We start from the raw sequence: 24701 nt of genomic DNA, 5'->3' as shown, positions 1-24701 counted from the left end.
TTTATGACATAAGCTGAAGTAAAGACAAGATTAAAAAGCTTTGGTTGAAAAATGATTAGTGTCATTGAATCAAACACTGTGTTACTGATGTTGCCTTGCGACTGGCTTTATCTTTATTCACCTATTATACGATACAGTTAGACAGTCATATTAAAATTAATTGTATGTGAAGTATGGCAGGTCCCAGTTATCTAAAATAATGTGTCATTTTATCTGGATCAAAGTCAGCGTTTAATCTGTTGTCATTGTGAATGTCCAATATGATGATGATATGGTTTTTTTTTTGTATTTGGATGAAACCCTATTTTGCATCCCTACAATCTCTTTAGTTGATTTCCCCCTTAAATTAATCTTATTTTGTCTCCCTAGTCTGCACAGAATCATAGTGTCACGAATGCTTTTCTCTGTTGTGCTACATGCTTTCTATTTTTGTTTTTAATATATCCAAAAATGTATGATCGGTGTGCAGGGTTGCATAAGGTAGGGCCAATCTGATATCCTGGCGCGTTCAGTGTGAGCGTGCCTCAGTGTTTTTGGATTGAGTGTGAGGGGGCGGGGCGATTAAAAACTGTGTACATCAGATGCATGGAACATATTGTGCATCTCTCGAGCCGGCGCCGTCGTACGTGCCCGGTACTTGCGTGCGTGTGTTTACACCCGCTCTCTGTAGTAGAGCAGCTCTGCCCCGATATCGTGCACACGGGCGACACATGAGTGGGCAGGACCGTGAGTGCCCGAAACGACGCCCAATCAGTGCCGAGTAAAGCAATCACTGGCTGGATGTGTCAGCCAATGGCGTGCGTCGATGTCGGGATGACAGCCAATAGAATGCAAGCAAAACGTGGGCACGTGGATCCGCGCACATGTTGACGCTCGTAAACTGCCGAGAGAAAGAGCTAGCAAAGACACAAACCGATGAACCACCGGGCGGTGTGTGTGTGTGAGAGAGAGAGCTGAGGCTGGCCGCCCCGATGCTGTTCCAGCTACGGACCATATATTGAAGAAGCTATAATATCAAAGCAGGAGATAGATCCAACATCTGATTCTGGCAGCTTTTACATCACTTAACTGAAGGTGAGTCTTTACAATGTGTTTTTTGTTTAAGTTGGAGAGCTGGCCTGAAGGAATTTCCTGTCCCGCTATCCTGTTTGTATCCTGGTACAATTTGTTAAATTAGACAAAAATCATTGTTTTGAATGCGGCATCGCTTAATGTACGACATTTTCAATAAGTTATTACCGCAGTCCCTTTTTATTACCTCAGCAGTTAATTTATAAGTCATGTTTTCAATTATACTTTATATGTATTTCGTTGTTCTCTCATCCAGATGGTCTCTGGCATTTAAATCATAACGTAGCTGTCTAACAAGTGAACGGAACGTTGTGTAAATGCGGGGGTTTTGGTTCCTGTTGTGGGTTTGGTGGTGGGCTGGCATAGACAAGGCAGGATACACCTGAGACGCAGCCTCATGATCCACCACGGGTACCTGTGCAGACTGTACCCACCAACCTGCACCGTCACCTCATCTCCATCCAATCGACCCATACACAGCCTGGGAACTCAATTATAAGGGGGCTAGGAAGAAATAGGTGTGATATTGAAATGGGATCATTTTGTTCTCAGTTGGCTTATTCAGGTGCATGTAAACAACGTGACATTTAGTTTTGGGCAACAACTAGCCTGACTGGAAGCAAGCCATCAGACTGAAATAAAACGTGAATGGCACAGCATGTTGCCAGTTTGAAAGCTGAACATAGACTTGTTGGGAAGGCTCTGTATTCCTGAAACTGAGGAATATTGTGTGGACTGAGTGATTTGTGTGGGCATGGTGCTTAAATCTTCTCATTTCTTTATCTGAGAGTTATTTAGACTCCATTGACACTGATAAATGTTACTTTTGTTGGAGTTGAATCCTAATTTCTGGGTCTTGGTGGTATCAGAGAAAGGCAGACTTGACAGAGATTACAGAATGCGAGCAAGAAAAGGGTATGAGACAAGAGGAGGGCACATGGCTGAGAGAATCTAAATGTGAGTAAGAGAGGAGGAGGAAGAAGAGGAGTGGTTGGAGGGGCTGGTCTGTGGAAGAGGAGAGGTGGAGGAGCACTGCGTTTGTGTGCATAGCGAACAGGATGAGCTGAAGAGAGAGCAGAGAGATGAGAGGCATACAGAAATGCAGTGGTACAGGAAAGAGAGACGTTTGTGTGTGTGAGTGTGAATCCAAGGGGGGGGGGATGGAGAGCAAGCCCGAGACAGAGAGGAGGGGCTAGAGAGAGCACCGGAGGCAGAGAGGGAGAGAGAGGCTGCCTATTCTGATTTCACTACTCTACAAACCCCCATCCCCCTCACGTTTTACTCTCCTCTAGTCTCCCAATCTCCTCAATGGGAGCCAGACATGCACTACCATTGTGTGCCTATTGCCTACCCCCAGTCCCACTCTGCACCATGCTTAACTAGGGCACCAGTATACCCACCATTTTGAGTAATTGGGGGTTATTATTTTTGGGAGGGAGATAAGAAAAAAATGGTGCAATGCCAATAGGAAAGCTGTGTTTGGAATGATTTTGTTTTAGTGCCTTTAACTCCTTGTCTGCCCTGCTTCTCACTTGTGTTACAACTTCAAACATGCTGCCTTTGAGTATTCAGACAAGCTAGTTTTTTTTTTCTGCTTCTTTCTCAGCGGAATTGTCTGTCATAATAACCCTCTGCTGCTTCCTCCACAGAAATGCAGTCCCAAGGAAGCACTTCCTCCCAGCCCTCCTTTGATTCCCTGAGCTCCAGCGACAGCCTCTTGTTCAGCGACTCGGAGCAAGCAGAGGATGACACGGATGTCTTCCTGACGGACGGCTCCTCCTCTGTCATCATAAGCAGCGTGCGCGGGTCGGCGTCTGCTGGAGACGGAGGGTCGGAGAGTCCTGGGTCCCAGTGGACGTGTGATGGTTTCACTGATAAAGAGGAAGAAGAGGAGTCGTACAGGTTGGAGAGTGGCAGTGGAAGCAAGTCAGCTCGCATCAGCTTGGAGGCGACGAATCATTCAAGCCCCATCCAAAAATCAGAGGGAGACCTGCTGTTTGCTCAAAAGGTAGAGACCGGAGCGTGTAGAAAAAAAAAGTATGATGATACTAAGGATGACAGGGCACAGAAGAAACCCAGTAGACTGATTCAGACAGCAGTGCCCAACCCAAACTCTGTTGTAATTTATCTTCTTCCCTTTTCCTCCGTCAGTGTGCTGAGCTACAAGGTTTCGTCAGGCCCTTGCTGGAGCTGCTGAATGGACTGAAGAGGGGCCGCTTCGACCATGGTAAGCATCCTGACATCACTGCTTCCTTGTGAGCATGTGTGGAGACTGGAAGCTTTAGATGCTGAACACTGGTTTATATGGCCTGAGTTCTTTGCATTAGAGAGAGTTCCTCTGTGTGAGTGTGCAGCAGTCTGTATTGATGCAGCCTATTGATGTAGTCCAAAGTGCAGAACGTGTGTGAAGCGACAGTCTTCTGGCTGACTCATCAGCTCACAAGAGGGTACTGATATCACAGAGTTAAGTTAGTGTCTGAGATAGAAAAAAACCTTCACATGGACACATGTGCATGTCTGATTTACTGTGACTATGGAGTGTGAGAGTATAAATGCTGACTGAAGGATTATGTTTTTGATTGACAGGTTTGAGTAGTTTCCAGCAGAGCGTTGCCATGGATCGAATCCAGAGGATCGTGGGGGTCTTACAGAGACCAAACAGCGGGTAAGATGTCAGCCACATTGTCCCTCCCTTCACCCTCAGATCTGTTAGTTATCTGTTGCATCATCAGTAGACACATCAGCTTAGCTTAATTTTAGCTTTGGAATGAGTGAAAAGAGCAGTGGGTTAAGTCTTCCATTTCAAGCTTCACCCCCTGGTCCATGATTTATTGAACAGTCCTCGAGGCAGGTAGAGTTACATCATTCACTAGCAGTGCAGGCAAACACCAAACTTCAGAAGAAATTGTACTGAGATCCATAAGCAGGGCTATAAACACCCCGATGGTTTCATATGCAGTCTCATACTGTAATATCATTCCATCATTTCCTTGTTTTAAATCATCTGTTTTCTTTTTGTAGGGAGAAGTACCTGAACACTTTGCTCCAGGTGGAGATGATGTTGAAGCTCTGGTTTCCTCAGATCACCCCTCAGCCTGTGTCTGTAGCCTCCAGCGTGGCCACTTCCCCTGCTCGCTCCCTCCAAGAAACCTCTATCCCGCCACACAAGCACAGGGATCAGTCTCATATTCCTGTTAAGGTGAGAAAGCGTGCATTTCCAAGTGTGCAAGAGCATACTTGTGCAAACACAAACAGCCACCGTCCTCCCCTTTTCCCTCAAAACTAGCTCTATTTTCACCTGCACAATTTCTTTCCTGCTCATTTTTCCAGAAGCGCAGACTCAGCTGGACAGGCACCGACTCCACCACACCTTCTCCAGTGCTTCTCAAGTGCCCTCGCATCAGTGCGGAAGAGAAGAAGGTGAAGCTCAGTCATGATGAAAGGGACGTCCCTCCTCCTGTTCCATCTCTGGCCTCTGATGTAGACCGCAATTCACCAGATGTGGCCGGTAACAGCCAGCTACACGAGGACACAAAGGGAAAGGACAGTGGCAGTGAGGAACCAGGCAAGATGTCAAAATACAAAGCAGGTCAGAGCTCTGAGCCCAGTCTGACATGGGTTCATGTCGCCCCTATCCTGTCCCCACGAAAGGCTTGTCCCTCACATGAAGGCACAACAGGAGGTAACAACGAAAACCAGCCTGTCACTGCCATCCCTTTGTCAAGCAGGAGGGGCAGTCCGGCGATGCAAGACAGCTTGGTCTCTTCTACAACGCCCCACAAGCACCCAAAAAATCAGAAGAAGCTCAACCGGTGCCAAAGCCAGCCTGTCGCTGGACAACAGAGTGAGACCATTGAGTCCTGTCAAGGACCAAGTGTCACACTTAAGCCTTTGCCAAGTGTGTGCCCCGCCCCCTTAGAAACCTGATGCACTGAGGAGCAAAGAGAAGGCAGCAATGCTTTGTCACACCACCAGGCTACACGCTGCTGAGAGAGATGCTGACAGGCCTGAGATTAGAGATGTGTGAAAGGGAGGCAGGGAGATAAGAATTGTGGGTGTACTATGTTTAAAAATTGATGGATCATGCACAACCATGCATTAATCACACACTTAGGACTGTATTTACAAAAACAGGACATAATGTGTTCAAATGAATCAATGTAATAATCTGAACATTTGCACAAAAGCAGTTGTGTTTGAGGTGAATAGGAAAGAAAAACTGAAGCTCAAAGTCTATTTACAGCTTCCTGTGTTATGATCAATAGGAGGGAAATTATGAAGAAGACTGAGGAGCAAGAATAGTATCTCCTCAGCTTGAAAGCAATCATTATGTTCAGAGATGGCTGTTTCAGCAGGCATCTAACTTGAGGGACACAAACTTGATCTGAAATCAGAAACGTTTTTGACAATATTCAGACTGATGTTAAGTTTCATTGTGAAGAGTTTGCTCTAGTTGGGATTTCAAACACAGTGTGAGCTGATTTGATTCCAGCCTTGTGGCAGTAGACACAAAAAGACTTTGCATTCACTTGTAGATAGAGTTGACGTATCCAGCTTGAAAAGGAAATACGAGTCTAAGGTCACTGAAAATCTTGTAGCTAGTGACATGAGACATACAGTGTACAGGACACAGCATTAAACTGTGCGTGTGGTGTGATGGAGTCATTGGAAACGGAGAAAAATGATGTCATCAACTCACGAATGTAATCCAAGAACAGTTTGGGCATCAAGAGGAAGTGGCATCACAGCAATCAGATGTCACGTGACTTTCTGCCCAGTGCTCTGCGAAGCACATGGCAAAACTAACGGGCAATCAGTGTCGGGAGATTCCAAGAAGAAGAGAAGAAACAAGGACCACTCAAAGACATGTGACTTCAATGGTTAATTTATTCATGTGTAGATCGGACATTGCATTTATTTATTGTTTGTATTTATTTATTGGGCAGCTGATTATTGCCTTCTGTGCTCTTGCATAAGTTGGCCTACAATTTGTTTGAGGAGTTGAAAGAAGATGCTGTTGACAGTTTGTTTGTGGTTTTTATTGCTATCATGAGGAAAAACAAAAGAAGGAAAGTGAAATCTTAACGATTGGAATAATGGGACTACTGTGCCTTTTAACCAAATAATATTAGGATGTGTTCACAAAGCATTTGGTGCTTTCAGTGCACTCATACTGCATTTTGATTGTTTTGCTTTGATTTCACAAAAAATCGGTACACCAAGGCATTCAATCATGAAAGCCTACATGTAGTCAATTTCATCCTGCTTCTACATACAAACCAACAGTATCGTTTACTCTACCAATTTCTCCACTATCCAGACATCTACAGTGAATCCAAACTGCCTAAATCTACAGCAGTGGCAACTTTTGGTCACATAATATTTAAGTGTAGCCTTCCTTTGGGTCATCAGAGGAACAGACTGATCTGGACTTCCAGCTGGTGCTCTTTGAAACTTGAAAAATATGGAGAACATATAAATGTAAGGGAGGAAATCTTTATTTGCACCACCCTCTACTGCTGCTATTGTTATTCTAATTCCAGTTCTGTTTAGATGTTTGGTAGGAGGCTCTCTCTTGGGAATCACAATATTCTAAATGTAGTAGAGGGGTTTCAGCAATGTGATTTGGATTTATCATTATTGCAAAAAGTATTGTAAATATTTAGACAAAGATATTTTTAAATTGGTATGAGTGCTTCATACACTATTTACATGAGTAGAGAGGAGAGATGTCCTCGTACCAGACTCCTTTAATAAACAAAAAGCACCACATGTGAACACAGAGCCACTGGCAGCCTCCATGTTACTGCCTATGTTATGTTTGCGGAGAAAAGGAGCACACAAACCCTCGGTCTTAGACCCGGAGTCAGACCGTCTCACCCTGAACGTGACGGCATGCGGAGCCAGACGCTGACTCTCGATCACGGGCTGGGGGTATCCTCCGCCTCCTCCTCCTATTTATAATGGTTGTGGTATGACAGAGAAACCAATTGCACTTATTCTTCATTGTTTATGTCCTTTTTTATGTATGTTTTTTACTGCAGTGACCACTGCTGATTGGTCAGGAATAATATGTCTTGTTTTTTTTAGCTGCCTTTTTCTTCTTAAACTGTACAAGCTGACTGTAGTCCCCCCCCCCTCCTCCAAGCATCCCCCCTCCCCTCCCATCCCCCACTCTGCAGCATTTGTCTGCCCTTGCCCTCTCTCCTTCCTTTGGCTCTCTCAATCCTGTTAGTATAATTTCTTTCTATCTAAACTCTGTCTTTCTCTCCACCCATCTTTACATGATATTACTCTTCTGGCTACTTTTTCAATAATGGTGGAAAATAAAATTAAAGTCTTTTAATAAATGACACTTTTTTGAAAACTGAACTGTGGACCTGTCTTCTTTTTTGTTATTACTCATATTTTTGTGGACATTTTTGGGTATCTTTTTCAAATTTTGATGATCACATTAAGTGATGTAAGTAAGACTGGAGTTTTTGGAAAGCAGCTCTCACTGAACAGATGTGAGACTCAATGGGGTGCAGATTTAGAGAGTGTACATTTTGAAGTGTGCGTGTGTTGGTGGGGGGGGGGTTATGAGGGGAAGGAGGGGCGGCAGGGTGTGAGACTAGAGCCTCGGTAATCTGACTGGCAGTAGCAGGGGGGCTGGCTGATCCTCCAACCAGCTGCTACTATAGAGAACAAACATTACCGTAGATTATTATGTGTGTTCTTGTGGGATGGTTGTTTATTTTTATAAGATCACAGTGAGTAGAAACCTCCTGTGGGCAGAGGAGAGAAGAGCACTGCATGCTTGTGTCTGAGGTGTGCTCATAGTGTGGGTATCAAACCATCAAACTAGGGCTCAAGTCTGATCCCTGCACCTCTGCGTGCTGTTTTCATCCCTTCTTAAAAAAAATGAAAGGGGGAGAGTCAGGCGCTTACCTTGCTAATCACTTCTTACCATAGTGTCCTGTTGTCCCATTGACGCCCATTAAAGCTTCCAATAGGGCTGCAATGCTAACACAGCCAAACACACAATGAGGGACGAGTTCATCTGATTATTATGTAACATCATATAATGCATTTTATGGACACCTGTTAAATAGGATGTCGTAAGTGATCGAGGAAGCTGTTGTTTTATTTTTAAATGTGAAATGTGAGCTGTTACATCAGTTTGTAAAAAGCTGTTTTAAAAACTGTGTTACTGTTTCTCAAATTTTACTACTTCCAGCTTGTGTCAACTGAATGTTTTGAGATTTACAGTGATGATCAGACAAAACAGTCTAATCTGATTTTATGTAGAGAAAACAGTTCATTATTTAGCTTTAAAAATAGCATATTTCTAAAAAAATAAGCATTTCTTGTAGCTCTGATTCCATTAATAAAGCCAAATATCTATTATATCACTTGAACTTAACATGCTGAAACATTCACCATTTTCTCCTCACTCCAGAAGCACAACCATGGATACTGTGTGCGAGTGGGCACGAGATTGGCAAATTTTGAGAGGGTGTGGTTTAATTTCTCCCTGCTCAGGCGGGATGAAATAAGCCATGCCGCACGTACTCGCACACGCTCACGCACACAAACATACCCAAAGTCATAAACACTGATGCCCACACACTTTGCCACTCCCCCCTCCCCTCCACGCTCTGACACACTGACTGGCTGATTTTGTGATGGGCCTGTCTCTGACACACTGACTGTGCTACGTTACAACAACAGAGTCTGCCCCGCCTCCCCCCCTCGTGCAGCCCCCCCTTGTATCCATGCAGTTTTTAGCAGAGAAGCCCTTGCCCTCAGTCTCCCTCCTCCCCCTGCTCCTCCTCTGGAGGATGGAAACGAGGGGCAAGAGGAAGAGGACGGGAAGAGGATGTGTGGAGGGCACAGGAAGGAGAATTGACCTCACTTTGTTTTTGGGGAGCATGGAGGATATTTAATGTTTTTCAACCACAATTCTGTTTTACATTTCCTCTTATGTTCCGTCTTTGTCTTGCTATAAATTTGTTTAGAAAAAGTTTTACACCTCCACCACATTATACAGAAAAAGCACACTATATCTGTGTTAAAATATAATAAACCACACCGTCTGCAGCAGGTTGAGAACAATCAATAGCTGTTATTGCATCATAAATGTGCTCAGTTGTTTTCACTTCTCTCAGTATCCAGCAAGCTTGTGTTGGATTATTAGAGCACGTGTGTCCGTGCATCAATAGGATTGCACATAATGAACTTACTGCCCCTCTGATCCCTCTGTGTGTAGGTTTTAATTGTGCTCTCACATCCCCTTATTGGTTTGAACAAGTTAACGATTTAAGGGAGTCGGTCTGATACTGCTGCCTGTGCCATGTGCAAAAACAAGGGAATGACACAATGAGGTGCTTATTCACTTATTCTAAACTCCCCTCCCCCATTATTCATTCAGTGCACTCCAGTAAAACTCACGCGAGGGGAAGCCATGCTGTGACTTTACAACCACACACACACTCGTTTATGTGTTAGCACAAAGACTCACACACTTGCTCTTACTCACCCCAAGTCCTCAGGGGGTTTCAGTGCCGTCTAGTCCCAAAACAGCCTGGATGCTCATTAAAATTGCACAGTGGACAGCCCTGCTTTGGAAATCTGAGCCACTTTGAACTCATTTCTGCCTTGCTGGAGCTCACAGAGATGGTATGATGATGGGCCATGGTGTGTGTTTGGGGTTTTTCAAGATGCTGCTCTGCCAACCATCTGTGGTCCCCATCACAGTGATGTCACTAACAGGGGACACGGTATAGACAGAGGTACCGGGACTACATTTTCAAGGACGCACGTGTATCTCGTGACATTGTGTGTCTGTGTGTGATATTTGGGGCACAGCCCAGCTACAGGCAAATAACCATGCTCATCCGTTTCTTTTGGCCTGGATGTGTTCTCGGGGAGCCTGCTCGTGATGACGCCATCTTACATGACTTCTAAATTATTAAAGTAGAGAGAGTGAGAGGGAATCACCGGATGAAATATATAGATGGCAGAAACAGAGAGGTGGCACATGAGTTGGGGTTATAAATGAGGGGAAATAAAGCAAATAAAGCTCACACTGAGTGGATGACTGGGATGTAGTAGATGCACGTGCACTCCACATTGAGGTCCCAGCAGCACATGTGTGAAGTAAAGACAGCGGGGTCCCCTGAGATCGTATCCTCCAACATGATTTACAGCCTCTGTCAGATACAATGAAATAAAACTGGGTCAGCATGAAGGAATATATCATCAGCGCACACTTGATGAATCAAAAAGCAGTTTGAAGGAGTATAGAGAATATCTTACACACTGTCCCAAATTATTCACTTGTAAAACACATCAGGACAGTCTCTTATTGAATATCGGGGAAAAATGTTCAGCAAATTAAATCAAATACTTCTGAGAGACTCAATTGTTGCTAGCTTTGCTGATTTTGAACTTGGATTAACCGCACACTAAACGCCCCACATTCCTGTAATATAATACATGAATTCATACAGCTCTCACCACGCGCCCCATGATGCTGAATCAAACATGTTTTAGCTGCACAGACAAGTGGAAGACCCTGTGTGCCAGTGTGTGCATGTGATCCTGTTTTCTCTGTGTATAGAAATCTCTGTGTATTGTCATATTATGTGCTGAGGTGTCATTACATAATAGAGTCGGCTAGAGAGAGAGAGAGAGAAAGAGAGAGAGAGAGAGAGAGCGAAGGGAGGGGTGCAGACAACACATGTGGGGTGCCAGCCGGGAATGCAGGGTGATCTCGCCTAGCGGATGTGTTGATGGTGGAGGTAGCTGGAAGGGTAAATGATGTGGACAAATGTGTTGTTTACTCGCTGCTTATTATCTGATTAAAGCCAGATTAAGGTATTACTCTTGTAAATCTTTTGTTAATATTTGACTAGAGTTGTTTGTAGCTGTTAAAGCCATATACAGAGGCCATGGTCATCATCACAGCGGCCGTGGGTTTGAAACCCACCTTGGTCCTTTGCTACATATCATTCCTCACTCTCTCCTGACAACATTTCTCATCTCTCATTTTGCCTTTATCTTTCAGATAAAGGCAAAATGGCCCTCTTGTCTAGATCTTTGCTTGTGCTGTTCGTGTTCTCGTATGTACGTCACTTTGGATAAAAGCGTCTGCTAGATGACATTGTAACATTGTAAAAAGAAAAACTTTAAAAAGGTAGGGATGCACGATTATCAGCAAAATGTGAGTATTACCATATAAAAGCTCGGAAAGTTAATTATGGTAAATGGTAAATGAACTTGTACTTATATAGCGCTTTTCTAGTCTTTCTGACCACTCAAAGCACTTTTACACTACTCGTCACATTCACCCATTCATACCTATTCACTCACTGATGGTAGAGGCTGCTATGTAGTGAGGGACCATCAGTGTTAGTTAATCTCATTCGTTCACATTCACACACCTCTGAACAACAGAGGGAGCAATTCGGGGCTCAGTGTCTTGCTCAAGGACACTTGTCACTTGGCATGTGACTGCCAGAGCTGGGATTGAACCACCAACCTTCCGATTGATAGACGACGATCTCTACCCACTGAGCCACGGCCGCCCCAATTATCAGTATTAACAGACGTGAACATTTCCACCGATATATGGCTGATAAGGTTGCGCATTAATTGTGTGCACTGATGTCAACTCCAACAAGTTTCAACATGTCGGCTGTATATAGTATTATGAAGTGTCAGAAACACACAGTAAATAGCTGTTTGCAGTGCATGTGAAGAAAAGGTGCTGCGAGGAGGAGCAAAACAACACTACCAGTTTACTTGTATATCTCAAGAACCATCATCCTGAGCAGCACCAAGGGTTTCTGAAGAGGTAAGAATGAAAAAGCGTTGATTCCAGCAAAAACCTGTCAGCAGCCTCACCTCTGTCATTCAACAAAACTGAGAAAATATCAGCGAGCATTCAAGGTAAAGCGGCTTAACAAGTTTGTTGCTCTGAATAAACAGCCTTTCAGCTTGTTGGAAGATGCAGGCTTCTGCAAGCTAGTAAGCTTCAAACGGACATCTGGACATCGAGTGTAAGTCCTGTCAGCAAGTTGAGCCCTCAGTACCCAGTGGAGTGATGACATGCGATGCACTGATTAAGTTTTTGGATTTTCAGAGTCTGCATTTGAAAAAAAATACAACTATCATATATGATAGGATGGAACGTTGTTTTCTTGTTTTATGTTTATATCTAAAACAAACACACACACAAAAACTAGGGATGCACAATATTGGATATTTTGCAGATATCCGATATGACGATATTTTACAACTCATTTAGCCGATACTGATATTTTTTTCCAAACACCTAATTGCAGAGATCATCAATTCTCTTCCGTATTGGAATTGGCGTACAGTATTATGGTGATTCTCTTATCACATTTGTTATGTAATATTAATTTCTTGTGCAAAATAAGAAAAATACTTAAACCTGCATATTTATCTATTAGAATTGCTTTCAAACCAAATTCATACAAAAAGATCCATCCTACTTAAAACGTGGATGATGCTCTCCCTGAGACAATCATAACAGTACCCACAACCAGGGCACATTTGGCCAATTTCTTATTTGACATAGTAAGTAAACCTAACCTCTGTTCACAGGGAACGTGTGAAAAGTGCAACTGTACAGCAATTAAACCCAAATTAATTAAAATGGTTTACTGACAGTAAATGTGCCTAAATTAGTCAGCTACATGTACCTTACAGACTGCTGCTTAAATTAAAATTTAACTTAAAACATGAGCCCAACATGTGTGCGGCAGCACATTGTTTTATCGGTTAATTATATCGGCATGTTGGCCAATATCCGATAGTTCATTTTAAAGCCAATATCGGCCGATACCGATAATGTGCTGATAATATTGTGCATCCCTAACAAAAACAAAACATGACTGTCAGAATAAGTAACAGTTACATTCTACTACAAGAGAGCCATGGTGTGTTTTAACATTGAAAATAAATGTGTGTATTAGTATGTGCCAAAATGAGTTTGAAAATATCAGCTGATCAGATATCGGCAAAAATCCTGACTTCGAAAACTTTAACACTGTACAACCCTACATTTGTTTTTGCAATTATTGTCTCATAAAGAGCAGAAATAATCAACATTAGATACACTACATATTGCAGTCTAATCATCGCATGAACCATTCATCCAGCTAAGATACTGAACATTTGCTGCTTCTATCTTTTGAACAGTGAAGGTTTGCATATTTTTAAGATTTTTTAGACTGTTGACTTTACTTGAAGATATCACCAAAACAACAAATATCAATCATTTTTAGTTTGAATTATGGTATCAATCATTTACTGATCCCAAAAAGATGAATTGTTAGGTTACCTAATTTCAAAAATAGTAAAATCTTTCATTTACGTAGATTAATTGCATCTTTTCATGATGTCTTACAATGTCGTGTCATTCAAAAACCTACAGATGTCAATTTTCTTTGATAAAAGATAAAGATACTTATTTTTTTAAAGGGTTGATTATTTTAGGTCAAGCCACAAACAGTATTAAAATGTTGTGTCAGCTCTGGTTGTCACCTGACACCTTGGGAAGTTGCACAGTTTTGTTCACACATTTTTAAGGTTTTGTAGGCCTCAATAAGAATAACTACAATAATAAGAATGGATCTGTAAATTATATACAGTGTGGTAGCTTTGTAGGGTAAACCAGTAACTTTAAAAAGCATTAGTTGCAGTCCCTTGATTTTACAACATGTGCATGTTGAACTTATTTAGTCTGCTGCTTTGATTCTGCACTGCACAGAGACAGGGTCAAAGACTGAACTGGATCTTATACTGTGTTTTTACACAAAGAGGCTTGTGGGGGTGGACAAAGCTCACATTTCAGCATTAAAAAAAAGAGCGTAAGCAATGAAAGTTTCTTAAATTACTGTAGCACTCATAAGAGGTTTCCTTTATGCTACTGAATGTCCTCCCACAGACCAAGATTGCGGTCATTGCAAACCTTTTTAAAGTTGTTTTTTTCCAGTGATTCAGAGACCAGGGTTGTTGTGTGCTTGCTAACATGGGTATAAACAACATTTTAGAGGGTGAATGAGCAACAGCCAGATAATAAACTGTGCTGGATGTTGCATTGATGAATCATCATATGAAGGGGTTGCTCGTGATGCTGTTCTGTGCTGTAGGAGTATTTTGATGCTATAATGAATGCCTGTTTTTATTACTTTAACTGCAGGGGAAACATGTCTGGAAAACTAAAATATATACAAAGTTTACCCTGACACAAAATGAGCTCTATGTGGAAGCACTGTGCTTGTAACATAAGAGAGTGAAGGATCTAGCAGACTGCTGTAGCCTCGGGCTCACTGCTGTATTCGTGTTCATACTACTACAACTGCACTTGGTTGACCCACATCATGCAAAGACAGAGAAAAACCGAGGGGGTGGGTAGTACCACAGGGGAGGGGCGTAGAGATCACCTGATAACCCTGCCAAGGATCTGGCTTTACGACTAGTCTGCATTAGTTGAGCAACAGTTAGACAATGTTTCACTTTAGACTCAGTTGTTCACAAACAGAGATCAGCGAAAACCTGTTAGCGGCATCTACGTCTGTCATACAACAAAGCTAAGAAATATAGTAGTGACCATTCAGAGGAGCTTAACAAAGAGTTATGAGAGTCATTGCTCTTGATAACCAGCTATTCATTATGGTGGAAGGTGAGGGCTTCAGCAGGCTAATCATGCACTTTATTATTATCAGTATTGACCTAAATGAGTTTGAAAATATTTGCATATGAAATATCATCACAATCCATTATTGTGCATCCCTATTTAAAATACATGTGATAATACAGCTTTATGATATCTACCAAAACACAGTGCCATGTTTGAAGACTAAAAATTCCAGTTTTATCTATTTCAAAGTTACAAGAGATCACTTTTCAAAGCTATGACTCTTAAATTGATCACTAAACACAGTTAACTTTTACTGGTTTAACAACATTTCATATCTCACAAATGAGCCAAGTTATACCTATTTGCAACATGAAGTTTGGAAATAGATGCATGGACATTCATTAAGTACCATCATCCTGCTGCTTTAGCAAACTTGAGCAGTTAAATATTATTCAACCCAAAATCTGTTACAAACCATTGCTTGTTTATACAAAGTTTAACACTCAGTTTGAAGCTTAACCCTTCCTAATTTGAAAGCTTGGATAATATCAATAATTCAAATAAATATAACCAAATAGATTGGAAGCATTTTTGTCATGTCTCATGTTTTATTTTATGTTTTTTAACTTCTGAAATGAATCTTAATCTTGGTATGAATAGTGAGTTACTTTAATCGATTTATGAAAGACGTTTAGCCTGCTGCCCTGCACATGCATTTTTTTTACTGGTGGATACTTATTTAGCACATTTGATTGGGCTAATGAAGTTAATACGTTCTAAGGACCTTGGACTTAACCTCAGAATTAAACTTTGTATGCTAGCTTAAATACTTGATCCACTTGACACCTCATGTCAACAACTGAATCAAACTTGAATTTGTGTTCTATTCATATTCAATTCCATTAATGAGTTGTAATTATTATGAAAATGAACACAATACTTAAAGATAACACCGGTTTGATGTGGAAAGCAAATGTTGATTCAAAAAGTGACATTAAGCCTTCTTCTGTCATATTAAGAAAACTTTACTCCAACTTCTTTAAATTCCTCATTATTAGTGTATTGGTCTAAGACAGGAGTTCCCAAAGTGTGGGTCGGGACCCCCTGGGGGATCGCAAGACACAAATTGGGGGGTCGTGAGATGTCTTCCAGAATGTTTTTCTTTTTATAGTTATCTAAAAATATTTATTATTTATTTTTGTTTATTTACCTTGTTTTCTTATTTTTATCTTCCTTTTTTGTTTGTACTGCTTATTATTATTATTATTATTATTATTATTATTATTATTATTATTATTATTATTATTATTTCTTGATTATTATTATTACTATTATTATTATTAATTAAAATGTTTTTTTTTTTTTTTTTTCTTCTCTTTGTTGGTCTTGTATTACTTATATATAATTTATGAACTTGTGGTGAACAAAGAAATACTAAAATAATGCAATAAAAAAAAAGTTGAATGACAAAAGTTATCTAAAAATAGTACATTTTACCAATCATAGTAAAAAATATCGACAAAATAGTACCTTAACTTGAAATAAAACCTTGAAAATAGAAAATGTAATGAGTTTCCTGCCTTTCTTTATGCCATATGACTCCTAAGTTTAGGGTTAGTGAACAGTTAATTATCAAAAGCATCAAGAGCAGTAGGTTAATTCATAACAGCACAGGAAACACAGACACATGGTCATATAGGTAAGGTGATTTTCTGCAGATCAGCTAAATGAAGACACATTAAATCACTTTGAGGGACAGTGGGGGTCGCCAGTCTTTGGCACCTATATTTTGGGGGTGCTCTAAGAAATACGTGAGGTTTCGTTACCAATTCACCGACTTGTCATCACATGTCGCACTTAAACATCTTACCTGAAACCAGAACACAGCTTTTAGTGCAGCTAGGTGGTATCAGCGACCCGTTCACACAAACGCCTACGCGGGAATGGTCACGAAGAAGAAGTAACGTCAGTTTCCTCTTCCGGGTCACGTATTAAAAACGTCGTGTGAACGGCGCGACCAAACAGAAAGTTTTACAGAAACTAAGCAGTTTAAGTGTTTAGTGCTCTCAAACCTACGAGTTTAAAACTGAATCCAACGCCGTAACAAATCTAGCAGAGGAAACACAAAGAATACAAAGGTTTGTACATTTAATGAAGCGGTTTCTCCTTGATGTTAGAGGCTCGCACACAGCGGCGTGCTAACGGTAACTAGCAGGCAATCAGTGAGTTTTGGCGGATGTAATTGATTATAGACGATATGTTGCTTATAGTTAGAGTCTAGCATCACAGCTATCAATTGAAAAAAAGATCTTCAAGTTTTGCACCGACTCTTTGCATTGATTTGTATGAGTAAATACAAGATGTTTGTGTTTGCTTACCTCTGAGTAGCTAAGGGACTGTCACACCAAACTGATGTACTACTTATGTGACATGAAGGTGATAACCATGCTCAGAGACTTGAATGAATGACGATGCTATGTTTTTTTAAATGTTGTGATGTTGTACAGACTTGGAGGATGTCTCTTCCTAAACGGGAGGTGGAGGAGTTGAGGCCATGGGTGGAGCGTACTGTGAAGAAGGTGCTGGGCTTCTCAGAGCCTACTGTCGTTACTGCGGCCCTGCACTGTGTTGGAAAGGGTCTGGACAAAAGGAAAACCACAGGTAACTGTGCTGACTCTTGACACATACTTTGTGTCATTCAGATACACAAAGGCTTGGTCAATATCCAGTTTATGCAAAGTGCTTTTTGGACATTCATAAAACCTTTTTAAGACATCTCCATAATTCACATTATCTTGTGCAAGATGCAGCCACGGCTACACATAAAACGATTACATGGTTACTTTTGTTGTGCAGACAAAAAAGGACTAAAGTTGCTATTTGTTCTTTACTGTATGACTTTTCAATGATCTCCAGATTGATTTTCTATAATCGTAATGATTGTTATGCTAAGGACTAAGCAAAAGTTGTATAGCATCCCATTTATATAAAGGACACAGTTGTGATGACCTAATCCTTACATGTTGTTAATTATGATAATATAATAACAATAGTAACTGGTATTTATATAGGGCCTTTCAAGAAACCCAAGGTCGCTTCACAGGGTCAGGTAGGGGGTCTGGGGCGTAGGTGGGGATACCACTATCTAACAGGGAAAGGCCTTGAGGAAAAGGTGCATTGTGGCTGCCTTCTTAAAAGTGTCCATTGTTGGGGCGCTGCGGATGTTGGGAGCGAGAGAGTTCCACAGAGTGGGGGCTGCTACACTGAATGCTCTGTCCTCAAAAGTCTGCAGCTTAGTCCGGGGGATTGAGAGGAGACCCAGGTCCGAAGACCGTAGGTTCCGGGATGGAGTGTATCGGTGGAGGAGGTCAGCCAGGTATTGGGTTGGCAAGGGCATGCAGGGATTTGTAGGTGAGGAGGAGGAGTTTATAGGGAGCCAGTGGAGGTGAATGAGAGTGGGGGTGATGTGCTGCCAGGGCTTGGTGTGCGTGAGAACCCTGGCAGCTGAGTTCTGCACGTATTGGAGCCTGCCCAGGGCATTGCTGGGTACTCCGAACAGGACTCCATTGCAGTAATCCAGCTGGGAGGTAATGAAAGCATGGATGAGGGTCTGGGTAACTGAATCGGAGAGAGATGGACGCAGCAATTATCTCTTCCACACCCCTGGATTCTAGCTATCGGCTGTTGTTTTAGCATCAAAGGAATAAAAAATGGTGTGACATCTTGAATCAAAAGCTCCCAATTCCCTTAAGTTTATCTTGAAGCCCTAATGAGGTACTTTAGTGTAGAGGGATATGCAGTACAGTTGAGACGGTGAGGTGAAGTGGGTTTTGATTAACTTGTCTTCACAATTTATTTGACACTCGTTCTCATTCCAGACCAGCTTCGTCCCTTCCTTGATGACTCTGCTGGAGGTTTTGTGGAGCGCCTTTTTGAAGCTCTGGAGGAAAGCCGCAGTGCCCGTGGTAACAAAGGAACTGGTGAAAAGAACCGCAAGAGGGACCTTAAGGTAAACCGAAGGGTTGCATACTTGAACTTGCAAAGACTGTTGTGTTCTTGCCGTAATATGTGTAATAGCATTATTGTGCATATTTAGACCAAAAGCTAATCTCTGTAATTACTGCAGATTATCGTGAGCACGTAAACATGCACTCTCAGAATGTGAGGAAATCAGATCATGGCTGTTCTTGAGAAAAGTATTTGATTTTGTTCTTCAGGAAATCATAATTTCAAACTATGCTTGATCATATTACAAGCCATAAACAATTATTTCATCACATTACAAGACTTATTGTTAAAGGTCTCATTTTGGATTAATGATGGTTAGTGACATTTATGTGTAGGTTTTGCCTGGTTGGTTTCAGGATGTGTTTGGTGATGAGGCTGAATCAGGTCTAATGAGAGAAACTTCACAGTCAGAAGATGGGACAGTTGCAAAGCGGAAGCGGGTCCCTCGCTTTGAAGAGGTGGAAGAACCTGAGGTCATACCTGGACCTCCATCTGAAAGTCCTGGCATGCTCACCAAGATGCAGGTATAAGATGTGCTTGTGTTGTACGTCGCTTTGGACAAAAGCGTCTGCTAAATGAAATTGTAGAATTGTAGAAGATGTATTTATTAATTTGTAAGGTTAAGATTGTGGTTAATAAGATGTGTTGAGTGTGATAAACTTCCTGTATGTACTAATCATTTCTCTATATTTTCAGATAAAACAAATGATGGAGGCAGCCACAAAGCAGATAGAAGAAAGGAAGAAACAATTGAGCTTCTCCTCAGTCCCTGCTGGACCGGTAAACCACATTTAATTTTGTTCTCTCAAAGAAAACTAAAGACCTATCATTTTAGAAAGCATATATCATCAGTTTCATTGAGTGTTTGCTCCTTCTCTTACCACAGACACAAATGGAATCCCCTCCAGTCTCCCGGCTTCTTGGCTCCCAGGCTGCTGCAAGTTCAGGCAGCGCCTCATCCATTGCCCCTTCCCAGGCAGCCAGCTTCATGAACGATGCCATCGAGAAGGCTCGCAAAGCTGCTGAGCTACAGGCCCGCATCCAGTCCCAGTTAGCCATGAAGCCTGGTATACTGGGAGCCTTGGGAAACACTGGACCTCATAACCTGGTGGCTCTGGCTAATCTACATGCTATGGGAATTGCCCCACCGTGAGTTATCTTACAGTGTTTGAGATTATGAAATCAAAAGAGAAAAATAACTTTGCTCACATCTTATGTTAAAATGGCATTTAAAACAGATAGCAATCTCTGTGTTTCACTTCACAGGAAGGTAGAAGTGAAAGAGATTAACAAGCCAACTCCGCTTATTCTGGACGACCTGGGAAGAACTGTGGATGCCAGTGGCAAAGAGGTTGAACTGACACATCGAATGCCCACGCTGAAAGGTACGTGTTCAGAGATCCTTATCCCCACTATCCAAGACACACAATTTCAGTGTTTTTCTTTGGCGTTCATTTATTAATTTTCTTTTCATCTGTGTAGCAAATATTCGGGCAGTAAAGAGGGAGCAGTTCCGTCAGCAGCTAAAGGAAAAGCCCGGAGATGACTTGGAGTCCACATCCTACTTTGACCAACGTGTGACCATTACGCCAGCTCAGCGCCCTCGCAGGGGTTTCAAATTCCATGACCAGGGGCGCTTCGAGAAGATTGCCCAGCGAATTAGAACCAAGGTGGGATTCAAATCTATCCATCACCTATCCATGGCAGTACTTGTACCAATATCTGGAATAGGGTAGAGAATCACAGGGTAACTCTCGATGCAATTCCCCAGTACATCCCAGGATAACAATAGTATCACAATATGGGGGTTCTGCATTAGCTGATAATTTGCTATGCAATCATTAAAGTGACCCCTCATTGTATCTGATTAGAAATAAGAAATGCCCCTGAAAAGTAAAGTGTGGGGTTATTGGCTCCACCACACTCCACCAGGAGGAGTCATGAATTGGTGAAGGAGTGAGTTAAAAGGGAGGGAAATCGGTTTAGAGTGCCATATTTTCTAGAATTGAAGTACTGATAGTTGGTGCTGTTGATATGATAATTACATCGCAGGACAAAAATGTATTGCTGTATCAATATTGTTTCCCTAGTCTTAATCTGGAATAGAAATAAAATCAGAACATAACTCAAGAAATGTAACTTTCTGGTGTCCTTTTTGCAATGATCTTGACCTCAGGCCCAGTTGGAAAAGTTGCAGAATGAGATTGCACAGGCAGCAAAGAAGACGGGAATTCAGGCATCCACCAAGCTGGCATTGATCGCCCCCAAGAAAGAGATTGGAGAGTGGGAGGTGCCCAACATTGAGTGGTGGGACTCCTTCATCCTGCCCTCCAACATAGATATGTAAGAAACTAGCAGCTTTTATACTTACTGCTTCAGGGGCATCCAGGTAGCTCTTCACTAGCCCTGTCCTGGATACCATCTGCTATCTTGTATATCTTTTTCTGTCTCACCCTCTGGCTTTTCATTTCAAATAATATCAAAATGCTTAAAAACAATTTGGGAAATTATTAATTAATTTAATGTTTATTTTTGTTGTGTTGAGTCAAGGTTAAATGTCAGACTGTAGAATACCTGTGAGATATCTTTATTGTATAAAAAAAATGTTCATCCCACTGACTCCAGATCAAAGTTAAATTAGATGTTTTTCCTGCTTATCTTCTGAAGAACACCAGACACAAAATTTGAAGAGTTGGAGCTCTTCGGTGTGACCAACCTGGTAGAACATCCGGCCCAAATTAGCCCTCCAGGTAAGTCTGTTTAAAGTCTGCACACTCTTCAATGTGCTCTGAATCTGTGTGTGAATAAAATTATCTGAGAGGTACTGGTTAACGGTGAAATGTGCATGAACTTGTTGAAAGTGTTGTTCATTGATAACTAAGAAATAGATAACAGAATGTGAAAACCTCAAAAAAAAAAGATGAAAATTACAAATGTGGCAATAAAAATAGGATTTATCATGACGGTTGCTACCTTTTGTTAGCATTTGCAGAATTCATTCCTCGCTGATTAATGATTTAATGCTCACAATATAAGCTATGGGAGTTTTAAAAAGAGCACAGCAGATGATTTTTTATGACACCACAATTTTTTCTCAGCATACAAAATTGCCCATTGGAAACACGTTTATTTCATATTTACTTGTGTCACCTTGATCCTTTAGTTTTGCCTTCCATGGAATAGTTTTTGAAAGATTCATTATAATGTATGTGTGCAGCCGCCTTTCACAATAAACAGACTAAAAATACTCCCTGATTTATAGCTGTGTCTGTTTTGTTCCTGATCAGTATGTGTGCTCTTATTTATCACAGTTGACACAGATAAGCCAGTAACGCTGGGTGTATACCTGACAAAGAAAGAACAGAAGAAACTCAGAAGACAGACACGAAGAGAGGGTCAAAAAGAAGTTCAAGAGAAGGTTCGTCTGGGATTGATGCCTCCTCCAGAACCCAAAGGTATATGCATACAAATTAAAAGTATTTCAATCTGCTTGATTAAACAGGAATTAACACAGGTTTTGTTTTCTTTTTGACAGTACGCATCTCAAACTTGATGAGAGTGCTTGGGACAGAGGCAGTTCAGGACCCCACAAAAGTAGAGGCCCACGTCAGAGCACAGATGGCCAAAAGACAGAAGTTAGTAGCACAAGTACATTTATTCTACACTGCCCATCTGAATTTTCTCTGAACATTCATAAATCTGTGAAAAGCAAAAGCTATCTTCAGAGGTTTTCTGACTGCTGACTGTGTCCCCCTCTATCCAGGGCCCATGAGGAGGCCAACGCAGCTCGTAAGCTCACAGCAGAGCAGCGGAAAGAGAAGAAGGTCAAACAGTTAAAAGAAGACCTCACTGATGGTGTTTTTATTGCAGTTTACCGGTAAGTATTTGTAGGAAGAGTCACAGTGTGTGTGTATATGTGTTGTAGTAGTCTGTTTGATCTTTACAACTTACCTTCACTGTGCAGGATCCGGAACCTGCAAAATCCTGCTAAGAAGTTTAAAGTGGAGGCCAATGCAAACCAGCTGTACTTGACTGGCACAGTGGTTCTGCACAGAGATGTCAACATTGTAGTAGTGGAAGGAGGTAAGGAAAACAGTTTAAAATGCCGTATCGGACCTACCAATTCCTTTGATAACATTTTTTGTATCTATGTTGTAAAAGCTAGTGCCCTTTAATAGTATTTAATACATATTTTTGCTTAATCTCCCGTACCCTAATGCTTGTGTATTTTCAAACATACAAAATACAGAAAGCCTAAAGAAGCAGTCTTTTCAAATACAACTTGTAAGAGTCTGAGCAGCATAAAATGGATAAAACGGGGTGGTTCTTATTACTGTCGCTTGATTCCCAGCTAGAGAAGTTAAGTGATGGCCTAGGAACTTATCAGAGGTGTCAAAACACTTCTGAAATAGTGCTTTATCGTTTGTACAGCTTAAGGTTCCCTATCTCAGCTACAGTCCTATTATGTTTGTCAAGGCTTTAACAGCTCTTTGTGTTATATAAGCATATTGTCAGGCTCACAGTAGGAATATATTCATGTTCTTAGAATTGGTCCAGTGTGTGAAAACAACTACATGGTACTTGATTTTTGAAGTATAGCTTCACTTTGACGATGCTTGATGTTAGTTTCTCTATTAAATCTTTTTCCCTGCTACTCTTGAGATATAAAAAAGTGGAATCGTCAAAGTTGTATTTAAAAAGATGTTTTATTTCTCCTTCAGGCCCTAAATCGCAGAAAAAGTTCAAGAGGCTGATGATGCACAGAATCAAATGGGAGGAGCACAACAGCAAAAGAGATGGTAAGAATGGTTTGTCATGATCATTGTGTTGGTTGTCATGGCTTTATGCTTGTCTCTGGGATACTCAATCTTTTTGCCTTTTGAATCTTTTTACCTCCAAAAGATCCGGACGGTGATGATGATACAAAGAGAAACAACAAATGCTGGTTGATTTGGGAGGTGAGTGTTCACACTACGACAACTACCGTGTTAAATACATTTGTCGTTTTTATTTGTGATCTTCATTTTGTATTGTTTGCCCTTGGTTCTAACAGGGAACAGCCAAAGAGCGCAGTTTCATAGGGGATATGAAGTTCAAGCAGTGCCCCACAGAAAACATGGCCAGAGAACACTTCAAGAAACACGGCACAGAACACTACTGGGACCTAGCGCTCAGTCAAAGTGTGTTGGACTGCACAGATGACTGAAACCTGCCAAGAAAGAATTCAGCGCACCTTCTACAACCCCTCCACTCAGACCCACAGCATCACCAGCCAGTCAACCGTCACTACTGACTAGCTGCCTTCATCTGAGGACAGATAGACTTTACCAAGAGACATGAACATTAGAACTGGAAGAACAATAAACCAGTGTGGATGTTTTGTGCGAGAATGTCTAACAGATCAGGGTGTGCATACCTGCATCAATATTCATCTCTTTGATTGCAGGGTATCCAGTTAGATAATATGTAGTCTGTTTTTAGTACTTTCTGACAGACTACACCGTATGGTGTAAATCACTCTCCAGGGGCTTTATGTGATGGCAAGAAATAGTGTCATATTATGTTGTGATTTTTCTGATAAAACCCCCATGTACCCAAATAATCCCTGTCTGAGTCAAGTGGTTCATAAAAGTAGCCCAATAATGAATGACTGCACCAGGATTGTGCTGACACATCCAGGGATGTTACAAAACCGTAAGATTTACCTTTGTCATAACAAAGCTTAAAAAGACTCAAGGCACCTAAATCCAATTTTGTATTCCTTTGAAGGAACAAGGCACGCTTTCACCCTTACAGCTATGTTTCTTTGTTACTACGCAGTCACGGCCTATAATAAACAACCAACATGAACCAGACTATGTCCGTGTTTTTACCATTAGTTTGAATACACTCTGCTGTTAATCCATTTAATATGACAATATACTCTGATATATTTAGGTTATATTTAGTATTTTTGACTTGTGAG

At 41.4% G+C, this 24701-nt stretch overlaps 2 protein-coding genes across 3 annotated transcripts; both read left to right on the top strand.

Moving 5' to 3' along the window:
- Window positions 1–827: 827 nt before the first annotated feature.
- Window positions 828–6855, top strand: LOC117822991. Its single transcript, XM_034698000.1, has 6 exons — window positions 828–1074; window positions 2721–3079; window positions 3223–3298; window positions 3658–3736; window positions 4093–4270; window positions 4402–6855. The coding sequence occupies exons 2-6, from the start codon at window positions 2723–2725 to the stop codon at window positions 4996–4998; spliced, it is 1287 nt and encodes a 428-aa protein (XP_034553891.1). The 5' UTR covers window positions 828–1074; window positions 2721–2722; the 3' UTR covers window positions 4999–6855.
- A 9814-nt stretch (window positions 6856–16669) lies between these two features.
- Window positions 16670–24591, top strand: prpf3 (PRP3 pre-mRNA processing factor 3 homolog (yeast)). Of its 2 annotated transcripts, none has more exons than XM_034697474.1 (17): window positions 16670–16866; window positions 17236–17389; window positions 18607–18737; window positions 19072–19260; window positions 19433–19516; window positions 19623–19885; window positions 20003–20121; window positions 20219–20406; window positions 20913–21079; window positions 21404–21486; window positions 22048–22191; window positions 22272–22371; window positions 22500–22613; window positions 22701–22819; window positions 23458–23535; window positions 23639–23694; window positions 23790–24591. In XM_034697474.1, the coding sequence occupies exons 2-17, from the start codon at window positions 17245–17247 to the stop codon at window positions 23940–23942; spliced, it is 2133 nt and encodes a 710-aa protein (XP_034553365.1). In that variant the 5' UTR covers window positions 16670–16866; window positions 17236–17244; the 3' UTR covers window positions 23943–24591. The 2 variants fall into 2 exon arrangements, with proteins under 2 accessions (XP_034553365.1, XP_034553366.1); XM_034697475.1 differs by having other exon boundaries at window positions 16672–16866; window positions 19093–19260.
- The last annotated feature ends 110 nt before the right edge of the window (window positions 24592–24701 follow it).

The sequence above is a fragment of the Notolabrus celidotus genome, chromosome 12, assembly GCF_009762535.1.
Source record: "Notolabrus celidotus isolate fNotCel1 chromosome 12, fNotCel1.pri, whole genome shotgun sequence".
Taxonomy (NCBI): domain Eukaryota; kingdom Metazoa; phylum Chordata; class Actinopteri; order Labriformes; family Labridae; genus Notolabrus; species Notolabrus celidotus.
This window is presented reverse-complemented; position numbering and strand designations above follow the sequence as displayed.